Source organism: Dermacentor variabilis, chromosome 10, assembly GCF_050947875.1.
Source record: "Dermacentor variabilis isolate Ectoservices chromosome 10, ASM5094787v1, whole genome shotgun sequence".
NCBI classification, from domain to species: Eukaryota; Metazoa; Arthropoda; class Arachnida; order Ixodida; family Ixodidae; genus Dermacentor; species Dermacentor variabilis.
This window is the reverse complement of record NC_134577.1, coordinates 81517770-81532251: the sequence shown is the minus strand read 5'-3', so window position 1 is coordinate 81532251 and position 14482 is coordinate 81517770. Positions and strand designations below refer to the sequence as shown.

General features: G+C 51.5%; 1 protein-coding gene across 1 annotated transcript in view; it reads right to left on the bottom strand.

Moving 5' to 3' along the window:
* LOC142560724 (uncharacterized) overlaps positions 1-14482 on the bottom strand; it is a 114177-nt gene that overhangs the window by 25240 nt on the left and 74455 nt on the right. Inside the window, exon 2 of the mRNA XM_075673020.1 lies at positions 680-860. Within this exon, the coding sequence (XP_075529135.1) occupies positions 680-860 (181 nt within the window). The remainder of the gene's footprint in view (positions 1-679; positions 861-14482) is intronic.

Genomic DNA, 14482 nt, shown 5'->3' with positions numbered 1-14482 from the left:
GAGGGGTCGACATCGACGTGAGGTAAAAGTCCTCTAGATCCTAGAGTTTCTTGAGAACTTCTAGAGGGCAAAGTGACGTTGTGCTGCTATTATGTGTAACAGCAATTCTAGGTATATGCTAGGGAATGACGGCTAGCGGGGCTGTCATTTTTCTCAGAGAGCTGGTGTGCTATCCTCACACACTGACAAATTCAGCCATGTTGGGGTTTTGAGCCAATCGGAGAGGCTGTAGCAGCCCTGTGAGCCAATCAGAGCTGACAAGATGGCGAACTGGACTATACTTGGAGGAATTTGACAGCATATGAATAACACCTCCAAAACGTGTTTTGCTAAGAGCGTTCCATCTGTCGCAGTAGATAATATCTGCTAAATCTGAGTAAAATAAATACCGTTATTTTTTGTTATTAATATGCTGTGTTGTGCTGTTATAATAAACGGAGCCGGCGGGCCGACACTCCGAGCGCACTGTGCGTAAGTTCCAATCGTGCGTTTTCGTCATCTTTGCTAACTTGTTACTTTTTATGTGAGTGAACAATACTGCAATATGTATCGCGAGTGAAAAAGCACCTTTTGTGATCCTGTTCTTCTTCTTTTTTTAATTTCCCGTCGGGTACGGTGGACCGCGTCTCGAGGCACATGTGTATATGGTTAGGTTATAGTACAGGTGTCGCATGTGTACCTGTCCTTCAGGATGACGTGGTGTCCCCGACGCCGATGGCAGCGGCCCCAAGGCGGTATGGCGTCCACCTCGACGGTAATCTCCGAGTAGGAGACCACCGAGCCACCGTACGCCTGTGTCGCTTGCGTCTGCATCAAGAACGTTCCGTGAAGCTCGACGGGGAAGTAGCACACCGCGGAGCCTGCGAGGAGGAGAGATCGACGGAACAGGTTAGAGAGAAAAAAAAAGGTCTTGTCGTCGTTGCAACTGCTTATGCTTTATATATATATATATATATATATATATATATATATATATATATATATATATATATTGTGTGCTCGCAGGCTGATACGATGGATCATTCCCTCCTCTATTAGCCAAGCGATACATATCGAACAGAGGTCAGCACAAACAAGAAATGTTAAAATAAATGGGAATAAATATCGGAACACGCTCACGCATAGTGTATAGGAAGTTCAGTTATGGCATTGTGTGTACACCACAACACATAATTTTTGCATGGTAAGTAATGATAGTTTATAAGAAAAAAGTGAAATATAATTAAAATTAAAGTCCAGTCAATGACAGCTCCCATCCAGTTTAAGTAAGCGCAGTCTACCATAGAAGGTACAACCCCAAAGCGTTCCTTCCCCTCTGGATCTTTCAAGGCCGAGTACCTGAATTGAAGAGTCCGCAGGTATCAAAGTCCTACTGGTTGTCAAAGTTTACCCGGAGTCTTCCCAATAGGAAGACTCCGTCTTCACTAGTCTTCCCTTTAGTCTTCCCTTTAGCCAGTAGTCTTCCCTTTTAGCCTGGGTGACGTTTAGGATGTCCAACCCAATCAAGTGTTGCAGGCGTTTACCTGGCCACTGAAATGCCTCCTCACCTACCGTAATCGTTGAAAGGAGCAAAATTATTTTCCCCTTCGTGAAACGTCCTCCAATATGTGGATTGCCGCAGAAATGACTTGCTTATCAAATAACTGTTCTCTTCTCAATGTATGAGTTCTTGCAACCTACTCGTTATGCGTGTTCTCAGCTTCTATTAACTTGTATAATAGCAGGTAAAGATAGCAGGGGTCAGGTAAAGTGATCGGCCTTGGAAAACTCGAAGCTTCGCCTTTCCCAGCTCGTGATGGTTGAACTAAAGAAAGAAAAAAAAGTATAGGGGCGCGCGTCTTATGGACTGGGCGGCAAACAAAAGCGTGCAGGTGTGCTCTGCTGCAACGTGCGCTCCCAAATATGAAGCACGCTGAACAGCATTCATGCGACCCAGCTGCTGCCGACCGTGCGGTGCCTCCCGTTATCGTCTGCTCATCGTCTGCTTGTCGTCTGCCGCCATTCGTCTGCAGGTGTGCTATTCTGCGCCGCTGGTGTGAGCGCTTTGAACCTCCGCGACCTGCCGTCCTACCGAGGTGCTAAAAGAGTTCGGCGCAAAAGTTTGCACGTGACGCGAGCCCTTGTTGGTGGAACACGTGACCCCCACGTGACCCCCCCCCCCCCCCTCCAGTACAATGAAGTCGCGACTGAAAGAGAAAAGGACGTACGAAGATGCAGAGAGCGAAAATTGACGTATCTATATTTTAAAGGGACCGTATACTAAGCTGTATTAGTTGAGCACCTACAATAAAAAAAAGCGGTCTTTCTTTTTTCTCTGTTTTTAGCTCTCAGAGGAGGTTTCGTAAGCTAGAGAATTTGCAGAAGCAAAGGACTGGTGGCGACGCCTCGTTGACATTCCCACACCGGCTCGTCATGACTTCACGGAGTTTGACAGCGTTTACTTGTTTACTTGCGTCTATAATTAATCGTATGTCGGTAAATAAGGACTACGTTTGCATTCCGAAGGAACCAGAAGCCTTAACCTAGTAAGTTTTAGAAAATGCGATTTATTCAGAGGAAGTTGGAAATGTTGGTAACTGCTGTGTCACCGGCAACTCCACGAACAATTTATTGTCAAATAAGCAAAGGATGATAGCATGAGGCGATAGAACTATTTTCTGCCTCAAAGCGGCCCAAGTACGACAAAGTATTTAGAAGCCGGTGACGCACGTCCTCTTGACGCGTAGGGGATAAAATTTCGGCGTACATAATTGAAGAATATGGAAGTTCGGCTTTAATTTTCTTTAATAATCAGCCGTTTTCCGCTGAAGGAATGAAAACAGAGTTTTCAAAGAATAAATCTGGGTTAGTGTTCACTAGAAGGCGTCACGAGCGGCAACGCGTTTGCGTGCTACCCACCAATCAATAAATGAACGACATCGTCTCCATTCGAACAGCGGCCGGTTTGCTTCGGCCAAGCTTAGCGCCGCTCCGGGGCTAACAGCAGCCAAAGATGCCGGTTTAAGCTGGTCGGTTACGTCCGGTTAGGTTTCGTGCTGGAAACGGCTCAAAATGCAGGGGCGGGTGAGCAGACGACGCAAGCACTTTGTCGTCTGCTTTTAAATCTGGCGCAGCAGACGGTGTCTTCCAAGCAACCATGCAACGCCCGAACGCCCGGAGCATGTGTACACTCGCCGCTTTATATATATATATATATATATATATATATATAGACACACACACACACACACACACACACACACACACGCACACACACACACACACACACACACACACACACACACACACACACACACACACACACACACACACACACACACACACACACACACACACACACACACACACACACACACACACACGCACGCACACACACACGAACACGTGCTTCAACTTGCTTCACGTGCTTCGACAGTATAGGGTGCCTCAATGCGCTCCGTCTGGGAGAAAAAGGCACCCTTGCTGACAGCACCACACCCTCCCTTGTCACGTAGCGGCATTCAGATTCAGTTTAGTTCACCAAGGGCCGAGCTAGAGCACAATAGCCAGCGTGCGTACTCCATGGCGAGTTATAGTTGTTGTTCGTGTTGGGTGCAGGTAAACAGTGCAAGTTCCCATTCCATGAACCTTCCTCCACTCTGCGTGCTCCCACCATAGTCAGTGTGTTTCCTTACTTCGAGTTGTCGATCAGTTAGCCCTCGCTCTGCTATCTGCAAGCCTCCCGATTAGCTCGGACGGTAGGGCGACCGGCCCGGAACGGCGTTGGTCCCAGGTTCGATCCAAGGACCAGTATACGAATGTTTCTTAAACCGCGAAACTTCCCGAGAACCCCGTATTGGGCTCCCTTTGCAGGCTCGGCGGTATATACAGTCGGGCGGACGGCAGTTTTTTTCCCTGCATGAACTTTCGTCCACGTCTCTCGCGTGCTTCCGCAGAATGGATTTTCCGTGAACAGCGCAATGAGCGACCGCGCGTACAAGAACATCAAAGCAGGCACCCCAGCGCGGTCTTCGAAAAAAAACGAAAGCTGCTGCGCCGACCCAGACATCCGTAGACTGCCTGTTTCGCTTGCGCGGCCGCGTCCACGTGCGTGTCTGCACTCGCGTTCGACGCGCTTCCATCCAGCGTACGCTCCAAGGCTCGGGCAAAACCGCAGCCCGGTTCCCATGCGAGCCGCTACGCGGCGTATATACACGAGAGCGGGGGCGGCCGTTCGGCCCTCTTCCTACGCGAATTAGCGCGGCCCCGAAGTGCTTGGCTGCGCACGGGCGACTGCTGCCCGTGCTCGCGGGACAATGCCGGCCATCTACCTAGGCGGCGGCCGGCCGAGCTCACGCGCGAGGCTCTCGGAGCATGCTCGCGTGTGAGCGCGCGCGCGCTGCTCGAACGTGCGTTTACAGGAAAGCCCTCGCAATGGTTGCTCCCCCTCCCCCCCTCCCAGAGTTACCACCTCCCTCGTGCACCATGTTTTGCCGTGTGTGCACGTCCCCCCCCCTCCTCCCTCCTTTCCGGAATATAATGACTGCATTAAGTGGGAGACAAAGGAAATTGGCCGCCGGCGCCGTTTCTCCAAAGCGAGCTCGCGGGGGTGGGGGGTTGCGGGTGGGGTGGTGCGTGGGCGTATAGCATCGTCTGTGGAGGTGGATGCTTGGCCGCGTCGTTCACTTTCTTCGCGCCTTTTAAGTTGCGCAATTAGGCTCAACTTGCACGTCGCCCCCGCCCCCTCCATCCGCATCGCTTTGTATATACACTGTCGGCATTTTTTTTCGTAAAGCCTTGTCCGAACGATCACTCCAATAGCAGTGTTGCACGCCTAACCATATTCGCTCTCGGGATGATCGGTGGAAAGAGTCTAAATATAACGTATTTTTCCGATATCTTCCGTCTTTCTGTTTCGACCACGCATCGTTTGCGTTTCGCTTATCAGCCGAACCGAGGCCAGAAAAAGTGACAGAAGTGCAGGCAGTGCAGTAGATAGCGAGCGCCAATCCGTGTAACTGCCGCGCCTTTCTTTCGGTGCCACCATTTGTTACGCCGTATGGTATATATGCTACACGAACGAGGAAGCGTACAGAGCGGCCAAAGCCCGATGGAGACAGATCACGCACGGCTCGGCTCGTCTTGTCTTCATCAGTTCACCGACGCGAAGAGATGGCCGTCAATTTCAAGCAGGCAGACCGTATTACTCAGCGAAACGTCAACGACGCGAGTAATTGAGGGCCGTCTCGCCGGGCAATCTTCTCGCCGTGCCTGCGTCCTCGTCACCGACGCGGTAGTACACGTCTTCATCTAGCGAGCAGAGCTCCTTGTCGGGAACTGTGGGGGAAAACCTCTGGAGTGTATGTTTCCCTCGTAATATATGCGACGGTTGAACAATGCGATGAGCCGCGCAGGTACGTGATGGCTGGAGGAGTGGACGTGGAAGTTGTGCGTGTGCTATATTAAAGATGAAGGTGTGGCATCTCAACTACGGAACGTCTCTTGTTTCTGACATTGCCAATGGAGACCGGGCGAGACCCAACTTACTAGAAAGAAAGAAAGAAAGAGAAAGAAAGAAAGTGGCATTACGGCTTGCTTTCGAGCAAGCTAGGCTCAAGTTTGTTCTGCAAGCGCGTATTCACAGGAAGCTCCTACGCAAGATTTGTTCGTTAGAGAAAATTTAATCCAGTCCTGATGCTATAGACGTTTATTGGGGAAGGCGCGCAGCCAATGGCAAATACCACTTACGGACGAAATACTTTGAGAGTTCCGCCTCTGGTTCTTAATATCGGTTAATAATAATAAAAAAAAAAAGTCGCGCTGCGCTGACTTCGGTAAAGAGAATATCACTTTGCGATGACCGCCATCTTAGTAACATGTATACGGAGCTCATCTTCCGTGCGCGAAAACAGCTCTGTATACGTGGGAGCACAAAAGTTCCGAAAAAATCACAACGGCAGGAATTGCCTCCTCCTTCGACGTTTTTGTATTAGTAGTATTACTTCAAACGGGGTTTACCGTTGCAAGGCAACTAGCAAGTTATGAGCCTGTTAGAGACGCCATACTGGAAAGGTTATTAACGTGGTTTACCACCATTCGGGATCATTTAATGTCAACCCAAGACGCAATAAATTACACGCGTTTTTGCATACCTCCTCTGTACGAAAAGCAGCCGTGTCGAACCCGCGACCTCGTGATCCGACTACGGTACGCTGCAGGCACTGAACATAGCGACGCGTATTTTGCGTTGCTTCTTAGCAGTGCACCCTTCTCTGCAAGGTGTCGAGAGGCGCTCTCACGGAATATTTCTCTCTCTCTCGCGCCGTCTTGGACATCTCCACCATCTGCGCGAGCTGGCAGCAGTATTTCCCGTCGCGTTTCAAGAATGAAAAGCAGTATAGTCAACTTCGCGCAGGCGCAGAGTGCCGAGTTTAACCGTGAGAATATAAGCCGTTGTCCTTTCTTCGCTCCCTGAGAAACGCTCCTCTTCCCCCCCCCCCCCCTCCCCCACCCGTCCGATACACCACACCGCTAGCACACTCGCTAGCCATTCTCTCGCTGGTCGCAGTGAAAGCAGAGATCCTTAACGGCGACCACTTCATTTTTTTTTCTGGGTCAGGCTACGAGATAAACTCTTCCTGCCGACGTGCCTTCCGAATCCCGCTGGCCACTGTCGCCTTCAGCCGCCGTCTTCTGTGCGGTCAACGGCGGGGACACTTTTCGCGAATTAAGCTTGGCGCGCACTAACACACTAACACACACACACACACACACACACACACACACACACACACACACACACACACACACACACACACACACACACACACACACACACACACACACACACATGCGGGCAAACCAGTGACACAGACTCGCGCACACATACACGCACGAACCGAGCAGACGACAGAACCGCGCACAGAGATGGCGTCCCCTCAGAAACGCGTCCGCGCTCAGTGTGTCCACACTCTCTCGCCGCGGTGGCGGCCCAAGAAAAGACCATCGGGTGTACGTATTCGCATCCCTTTGTGTACGACTCTGGCCCCCTTTTCGGGTCTCGCCGCAGCCTGCGCGGCCAGAGAAGCGTTGCGCGCACGGGAGCACTTCGAGCCGAGGCCGAAACGGCGCCGCTATCTTTGGCCGCGGCTTTTCTGTGCGGGCCCATCGGCTTTGACCGCGCTGCTGGGGGACCAAGCGGAGGCACGGCTATCGCCTCCTCGCCCGCCTCCTCTCTCATTAGTGCGCTCTGTCCGGCGCAGAATAGCGGCCAACGGAGGGCGAGAGAGCTGACCGCTCGTTACGGCACTTTTGTTGCCGCGTACGCATTCGCCATAAAGCACCCTGTGGGCCTCGCTCCCTTACGCACTGTCTATACAGTGTACGTGCGCGCACTCGGACGTGCCCGCGAATACAGGGCCCGCTTTGTTTTTTCGTCGCTGGATCGCCGCCCCCGACCGAAAGGGAGAGGGGTAGACCCCTGGCGTTGTCCTTTCTAGAGATGCATTTGCAGCATGTCTGAGGTCGAAAAGCCAGGGTGAGTGACGGCCTGAGGACGTCGAAACCCGCACCCGTAGTGTTTGCCACTGCACTTTTGAAGTAGGGTTAGATATTTGGGGTCCAGGCCCGTGCTCTTGTCCTTTGCACCCTACTCGGGGTAAGCGAAACTGCCTCGGTAGCCCACTGTATAGGCTGTAGCATTGTGCTGCTCAGCTCGAGGTGGCGGGTTCAATGCCGACCGCAATCCGATGCTGGCAATAGTATACGCAAAACGTTCGCGTACCGTTCGCGTATCAAAGAACCGTGGGAGGTCAAAATCATTTCGGACCCCCTCCCTCTGAAGCGCGGTTCTGGCACGTAAAACCCCAGAAGTTAAGGTAAGCGCCTATCCTGTGTGTACTCCCCAATTCCCGTGTCTTTCGTCCCGTTCGCGCTGTTTCAAATATGAACGTTAGCCAACCTCGCCCGACTGTCCACTTCGTTAAAGCGTCTGATCGCCGAATAATAACTTGTTGACGGCAAATGTTGCTAATTACGCGAGCTCCGGTTTTCGACTTCGAAGACGGCCTTGGTAACGGCAATCACGGCGATGCACAGTACACCGGATGTGACACGATGTCAGCAGCCGCAGCCCATCGATCAAATGATGCAGGAAAGACGTTTCAGTGCCTTTCTATTGCAGTATACAACACACACATACGTACGTATACATACAGCACATTTCGATCTACCTGTATGTAATAGCACCTGAGTGAACTGGCGTGCATCGTAGAAGAATAAAACGATAGGAAGCCGCCAGTAACGACCCAAGAAAAATGGCCCGCAGGGTCGTTCTTGGTCGCCAAGTGCCGCTTTCGCCATGCGATCTCTCGCAGACCACTGCGCCGTCGTACCCCTCGCCCCCTCCCCCCTTCCACTCCCCTACGGGACCATTCATGCATGTCGCTGCCACAAACAGCACGTGACAAAAAAAAAAAAAAAACCCCACCAGCTGTCCTCGAAACGACCTGCCGCTCGCGCAGGTTGTTCCCGCACCTAGGGAAATTCCGGTATGCACTCTACTTCTCCCCACGAATCGCCCGACGATCGCAGCTCGCTCCCCATCGTCTCTCTCTCTCTCTCTCTCTCTCTCTCTCTCTCTCTCACATGCATACACGCGCGCACGGTTCCACCACAGTTCCAGCACCAACTTCCACGACGACTTCGGCCTGCTATAGTATTGGGTGGAAGATTTTCCTGAATGAAAACGGCCGGCTGCACGGGCTCCCGTCCTCACGTGGGCTTTATTCGTCCTCGTGAATGAACGCACCGAGTACGCCGGACGAGGGGGCAAGGGGGGGGGGGGGGCGGGTTCCACCACGGGAACAGCAGCTGTCTCCGTATCATCCACTTTCAGCTGTGCGCGTAAACGGACGCACGCACAGCCCAACGGCTCTGGGTACAGAGAAGGGGGGGGGGGACGGGGGGGGGGGGACGGACGCCGGCACCCATCCGTACATACAACGCGTATGTTTTTCGCCGAACGAGAGCCCATCGGCCGGCAGGTTCGAATATCCAAGGGGGAGTGCCCCTATATGAGGGCGCACTTTCTTTCTTTTTTCTTTCTTTTCTTTATATATATATATATTTTTTTTACGTGCGCTAGTTTTGCGGCAGAAGTTGGAGGAACGTAAGGCCCCGCTCCCGGCTGGCTCCCTTCTATGTATAGCATTACTCGGGGACTTTCTTTAAAGCTACAGCCGGTCATTCTCTTTCTTGCTTTTTTTTTTTTAATGTTTACACGTCGATTGCTATACGTACATGCTTTTCGTAAAAAAAAATAAAGTTGGATTTCTTGTTTATATTGAGCCTCGCCGGCGGGTTGGCAACATAAACCCGGGGGAAGCGAGAATTATCCGCCCAGAGCAGCGATAAGTGAAATCGTAGATCGACCCGCCGGGCCCAGTGAGGTTCTCTCGAGTCCTGCGGTAGAAAGGGGAGGTTGACGGAAGAAACGTGGTTGGTCGCCGCACTCCCTGTGAGCCGACGCACGGGAACGGCCCGATTCCGGGATTCCCATGGAAGAAAAAGAAAGGAGGCGGAATTTCCCGTCTCCCGGAGAACTAAGTGGCCGAAGGAAAGGAAAACAACACAACCCCCTCCCCCCCCCTCCCCTGATCAACCCCCCCCCCCTTCCTGTCTCTGCGGGTTTCGTATACCCAGTTTCGTACATGCATAACAAGCGACCATACGCAGGCTAGAGAGACTTCGCTGACTGGCTCGCATTCGCGACCGATAAACAGTGTGGTTCACGTATTAAACGGTATACATAGCGACAAGGATAAATGAAAGGCAGGCAGGTTGACCAGGACTGAGCTCGGTTGGCTACCCTGCGCTGGTGTAACGGGAGGGAAAGATTATGAGGAGGGAAAGTCCAGCGTTGATATCGCCGACGTAGCGAAACTTCTCTGCTCCCTGTCACAGACGGTTATTGTTCAGTCCTGTGTAGCCTTCAGAAGTCGCAGAACAGATATAGGTGCGCCGTATGCATCATGTAAGTCGGTGTAAGATTAAATGCATACACTAAGCGAGAGCTCGAAATAAGGTTGAAAAAAAAAACTGATAAATTATTCTTTTAGAACTCTATTTAGGGTAATCTTGGGGTAATCTAGGTTGGTTTTCTCGCGAAAAACCCCAGCGCGGGTACGCCGGAGTGATATTACGAATTTCAAAGCATGTTTTTCTTTCTTTCTTCGGGTGATATTAGCCTTTGTAGCTTCAAGTTTACCAAGTTCAGCGTTTGGGTCTTTTTAGAATACAATGTGGTCGTCTCCCCCCTTGAAGGATAATATTAAAAAAAAAATTCAGAATGCTCAGCAGACGCCGTCAAGATTCACAACCTCACGGCGAGCTATAGTGTGGGAAGGAACTCGGAGTCAGCGCCACCGCCGGTTTTTATCGGTATCGCGTCTTTTCTAGCTAAGCACTAGCAAAAAAAGTAACCGAAGACTGACCTTCATTTCTTTTTAATGCTAGGAAAGGAGCATTTGTTTTTTCCTCCATCAAAAGAATGAAAATGGACAAGCAGAGCCTGCTCTTGGGCTAGTCGGTTCACGCTTAAAGCAACAATCCTAGCATTACCACGACTGACAGATACAATAAAGGTAACAGGACGATTGCTACTACGGTACACTGTAATGCTACACTCGTTACGTTTGCTTTTTCTAAGCTGCCGCAGTAAGTGAAGCGCTCATCCCCGTCACCTTTCTCGCGTTCGACGCCATTGTTGGCGCTACAGTTATTTAAATGGAAATGGAATTTTTCGAGCAACAACATTTTCGAATAACATCTGTAGCATAAACTAGTTTATAGTTGCTTTATATAGCGTCCCTTTAAAGGCGACTCTGTCTGGGAGTAGTAATAGAAAAAAAATGAAAGAAAGAAACGTCAGCTTCGAGGCGCATACGATACGTGGTCGAGGTCTCGCACTTGCTTGCCACGCTCCCGCCTTCCTCTTTCCTGAACCACCTGAGCGGGGCTGCGTGAACACCGCTCGCAGGGGGGAGGGGAAGGGGGAGGTACAAAGTGGGACGCCGTTTCCTGTCTTTTGGGGCAAAAAGACCCGGGTCGAGGAGTGCGCGGGGAGGCAGCCCGTGGTCCGGCCCGTGAACAGGCCTTGTTCCACCGACCGGAAGTGGAGGGGGAAAAAAAGCGAAATTCCTGGACTCTGGCGTCGCGCGCTCCCACGACCGCGTAGAGCGCGGCGAGGGCTCGAGGGGGTCTCGGTGGCCCTGAACTTCGGCACCCGACCCGATGACCCTTCTCATGTTGTGCAAGGCTCTTGGTTCATGCTGTAGCAGCGCAGAATCATATGGAACGCGAATATGAATGAATGAATGAATGAATGAATGAATGAATGAATGAATGAATGAATGAATGAATGAATGAATGAATGAATGAATGGTACATGGGGTTTAGCGATCCAAAGCAACCCTGGAGCTATGAGAGCAGCCAACGAATGAATGAACGAATGGGTAGAGAAAGACACCAGAAGCGCTATTCTACAAAGGAAGTTTACTTACAGGGACGCCAAATAGAAACACTATATCTGTTCATATGGACTATAAAGTGTACTCTCCGAAAACTCTATTGGGAACTCTATTTTCGTTTATTTACGAATAACAGGTTGATTACTAGAAGAAAAGGTCAAGGTAAATTACATGATGTAAGATAACGAAATTATTTTTCGTGCTTGCTGACTGCGTTGCCCGCTTATTTATTTGATCAAATTACTTATTATCCAACGAACTTCGCTAAGGAAAGCACCCGACTCCAGTGACTCTGATTCTCCTAAGTGAGTTAATGTAAGCATGCAGTAAAGTTATACTGGAGATGTTTTAAGCTCTACACACGCCTTCACCCCCTCCTGCCCCCCCCCCCCCTTCGCTTCTTCTTTGTTTACTTTGCGAGCCTACGTTACATCCGATGCGATTCTCCGCTGTAACCGAGCGGAATTCCTTGCTGCGCTCCACACCTACTGCTCGATCCACACAATTACGGCGGAAAAATGATTTTCACCTAAATATTCACGTAGCTAATTCTGGAAATTTTCTGACGGCAAAGGAGCATCGATAGAACAAAGAGTGCTCTCCTGGCGCCAAGCGGCCGCGTGGTGTGTAGTCGTTAGAGCGCTCGTCTCGAAACTTTGTGATCATTGGTTCGAACCGCGGCCGAGTGTGCGTTGTCTCGAACACCTTTCTCACGCCCAGACGTGTCGGATCTGAGCTACAGCATGACGAGCGAAGCATGGTCAGCTTACATTCCCCAGCTCGCAATTTCTGTAACAAGGGTGGAGGGGGGGGGGCTCAATTCTTAGGCTATCTTAATCATGTTGGCCTCTGGAGTGAGGACGACATTGTGAACTGATATTGCTATTTTGACTTCCGACACGGAGGTAGCTGGCAAAAAAAAACAAAAAAAAAATCTGCAGCTGACTTGAAGAGTGAGAAACTCTCGTCTTCCACCCCGCAAGTGGCAAGCAGCTTGCAGGAAGAGGACTCGACTTCGCAGCGCTATACGTGGTGCGACCTGAGGCGAACCTGCGTCGTGGCGGATGGATCCCGCAGTATATACGCGGGCCACTACTATACGTAAGTCGTTACACACGAGCTTGCAAAACCAACCTGCCCTCCGCGTGGCGAACGCCTCGGCGTCGGGGCAACCGTGCGAAGAGCAGGAAGCATGAATGGCTCTGACAGGTGGAAGGAGCCGGCGGGAGAGTGTCTGTCTGTCTGCGAGCGTGTTTTCCCATTTAAAGGGCCCGCACCCCTCCGGAAATTGGGAAACGGAAAAACATACAAGCAACCGTTGTGCGCGCGTGTGTGTGTGTGCGCGCGGCCAAGGCAGCCTGAGAAGAGATCGAAGGAGGAGTCCTCTGCCGCTGGGAGGAAAGCCGGCCGGGGAGTTGGAAGCGCAGAAGGGGGGAGTTATCCGCCGCCCCGTCCCGGTGGTGTTTGGCACGATGAAAAGACGACGCGCAGCTTTTTTTTTTCGCCGTGCCGTACATGTACAGCCGGAAAAGTGTGAAAGAGCGGAAGGCACGATGGTGGTGGCAGGTTTCCCACGCACCGCGTACATACGGCGCTTGGGCAGTGCGTGTCTGTACGTACAGTCGGCCGCAAAAGTTCGTGCCACGAGATTTTCGCTGGCGTCCTTTTCTGGCTCACGCATGCGGCCTCTTCCAATTAAGAGGCTACGGAGAGCGGCCGTATAGCAGTTTACTGTGGCACGCAGTGCTTACATTTGTGCCGGATTAAGACAACCGCACGGTAAGTGCGCTGTGAGTGCTTTGATATAGTGGAGGCGTAACTTACGAATACAGCACAACTCACTATCCGTCTTCAGCTTCAATTCCTTTAAAACTACAAGCGGAACCGTGCTATACACGGGGTGGCGGCGGGCTGTCACCGAGAAATGACAGGCATAGCGCTTGTTTCACACTTGTCGGCTCAACCTACAGGGGGTGGTGTTTCCGTAGGTCAGTTGCGACAATGGTCAGGAAACTGCGCTTTCGAGAAAAGAAGAAAAAAATGGACGAAAAAAGAAGTGTCTCTGCGCACCAGACGTACGCGCTGGACCTTGCCGTTCGCTCGCATCTGAGTTCCCGCGTTTGCTGCGCTGAAACGCCGAACGGGAACCGAAATTGCCGCGAACGTTGCGATTTTGAAAGCACCGACGACAGCGCATTCTGCGTCCATGGGCGCGCACTTTCGTCGACGACGGGGGAACTGAGTGTTTTTTTTTTCTTTTCTTTTTTTTACGGAGAAGCCATGACACGGACGGCCCAATTTCTGCTCCCGCTTCGGTGCATGCAACGCGAGAACGTTCTTATTTCACTTCGCAACCAGACGAAATTTGCGTGATTCTCCGTTGTCACGTGCGTGCTGTGCTAGCCAGTGCTTGCCGGAAAAGCCGGTGCTACAGTTGCGCGCTGAGCCGAATCCGGGAAACCTGCCTGCGACACCGACCAACCTCGGCGCCCAACAAAGGCCGTCGCGGATCGGAGATTTTGAAACAAGTACATCATAAAAAAAAATCAAGCGGGGAATTTTGCAGGCAGCTCGGCTGGGCAAAGAAAGAAGACAACAATACCAGTAAAAAATAAAAATAAAGAAAACATCTACGCGACAAGCCTTGCGTCGTGACCTTGCCCCAAGCTCCGTCTTCCCAGCCGGCGAATACAGGAGGCAAGCCCTCAAAAGCAGGCTCGGGAGGAAACAGCGAGTCGAGGCAAGCAAAGACACCAACGCACGCCCGAGTTTTGAACCGCCAGGAGACGACAGCAAACGCAAAAATTCGAAAACGGTATAAGGTGCGGTCGCCGCTTAGGGCACGTCTATGGGCGCGGGGAGCTCAAGCCTGGTGCGTACGCGCAGCAGACGGCATGAATGAACACGTCTGCTACGAGAGAAGGCGGGTGGAAGCAGAAGGGGTGGGCACGAAGCAGACGACAAAGGGAGCTCAA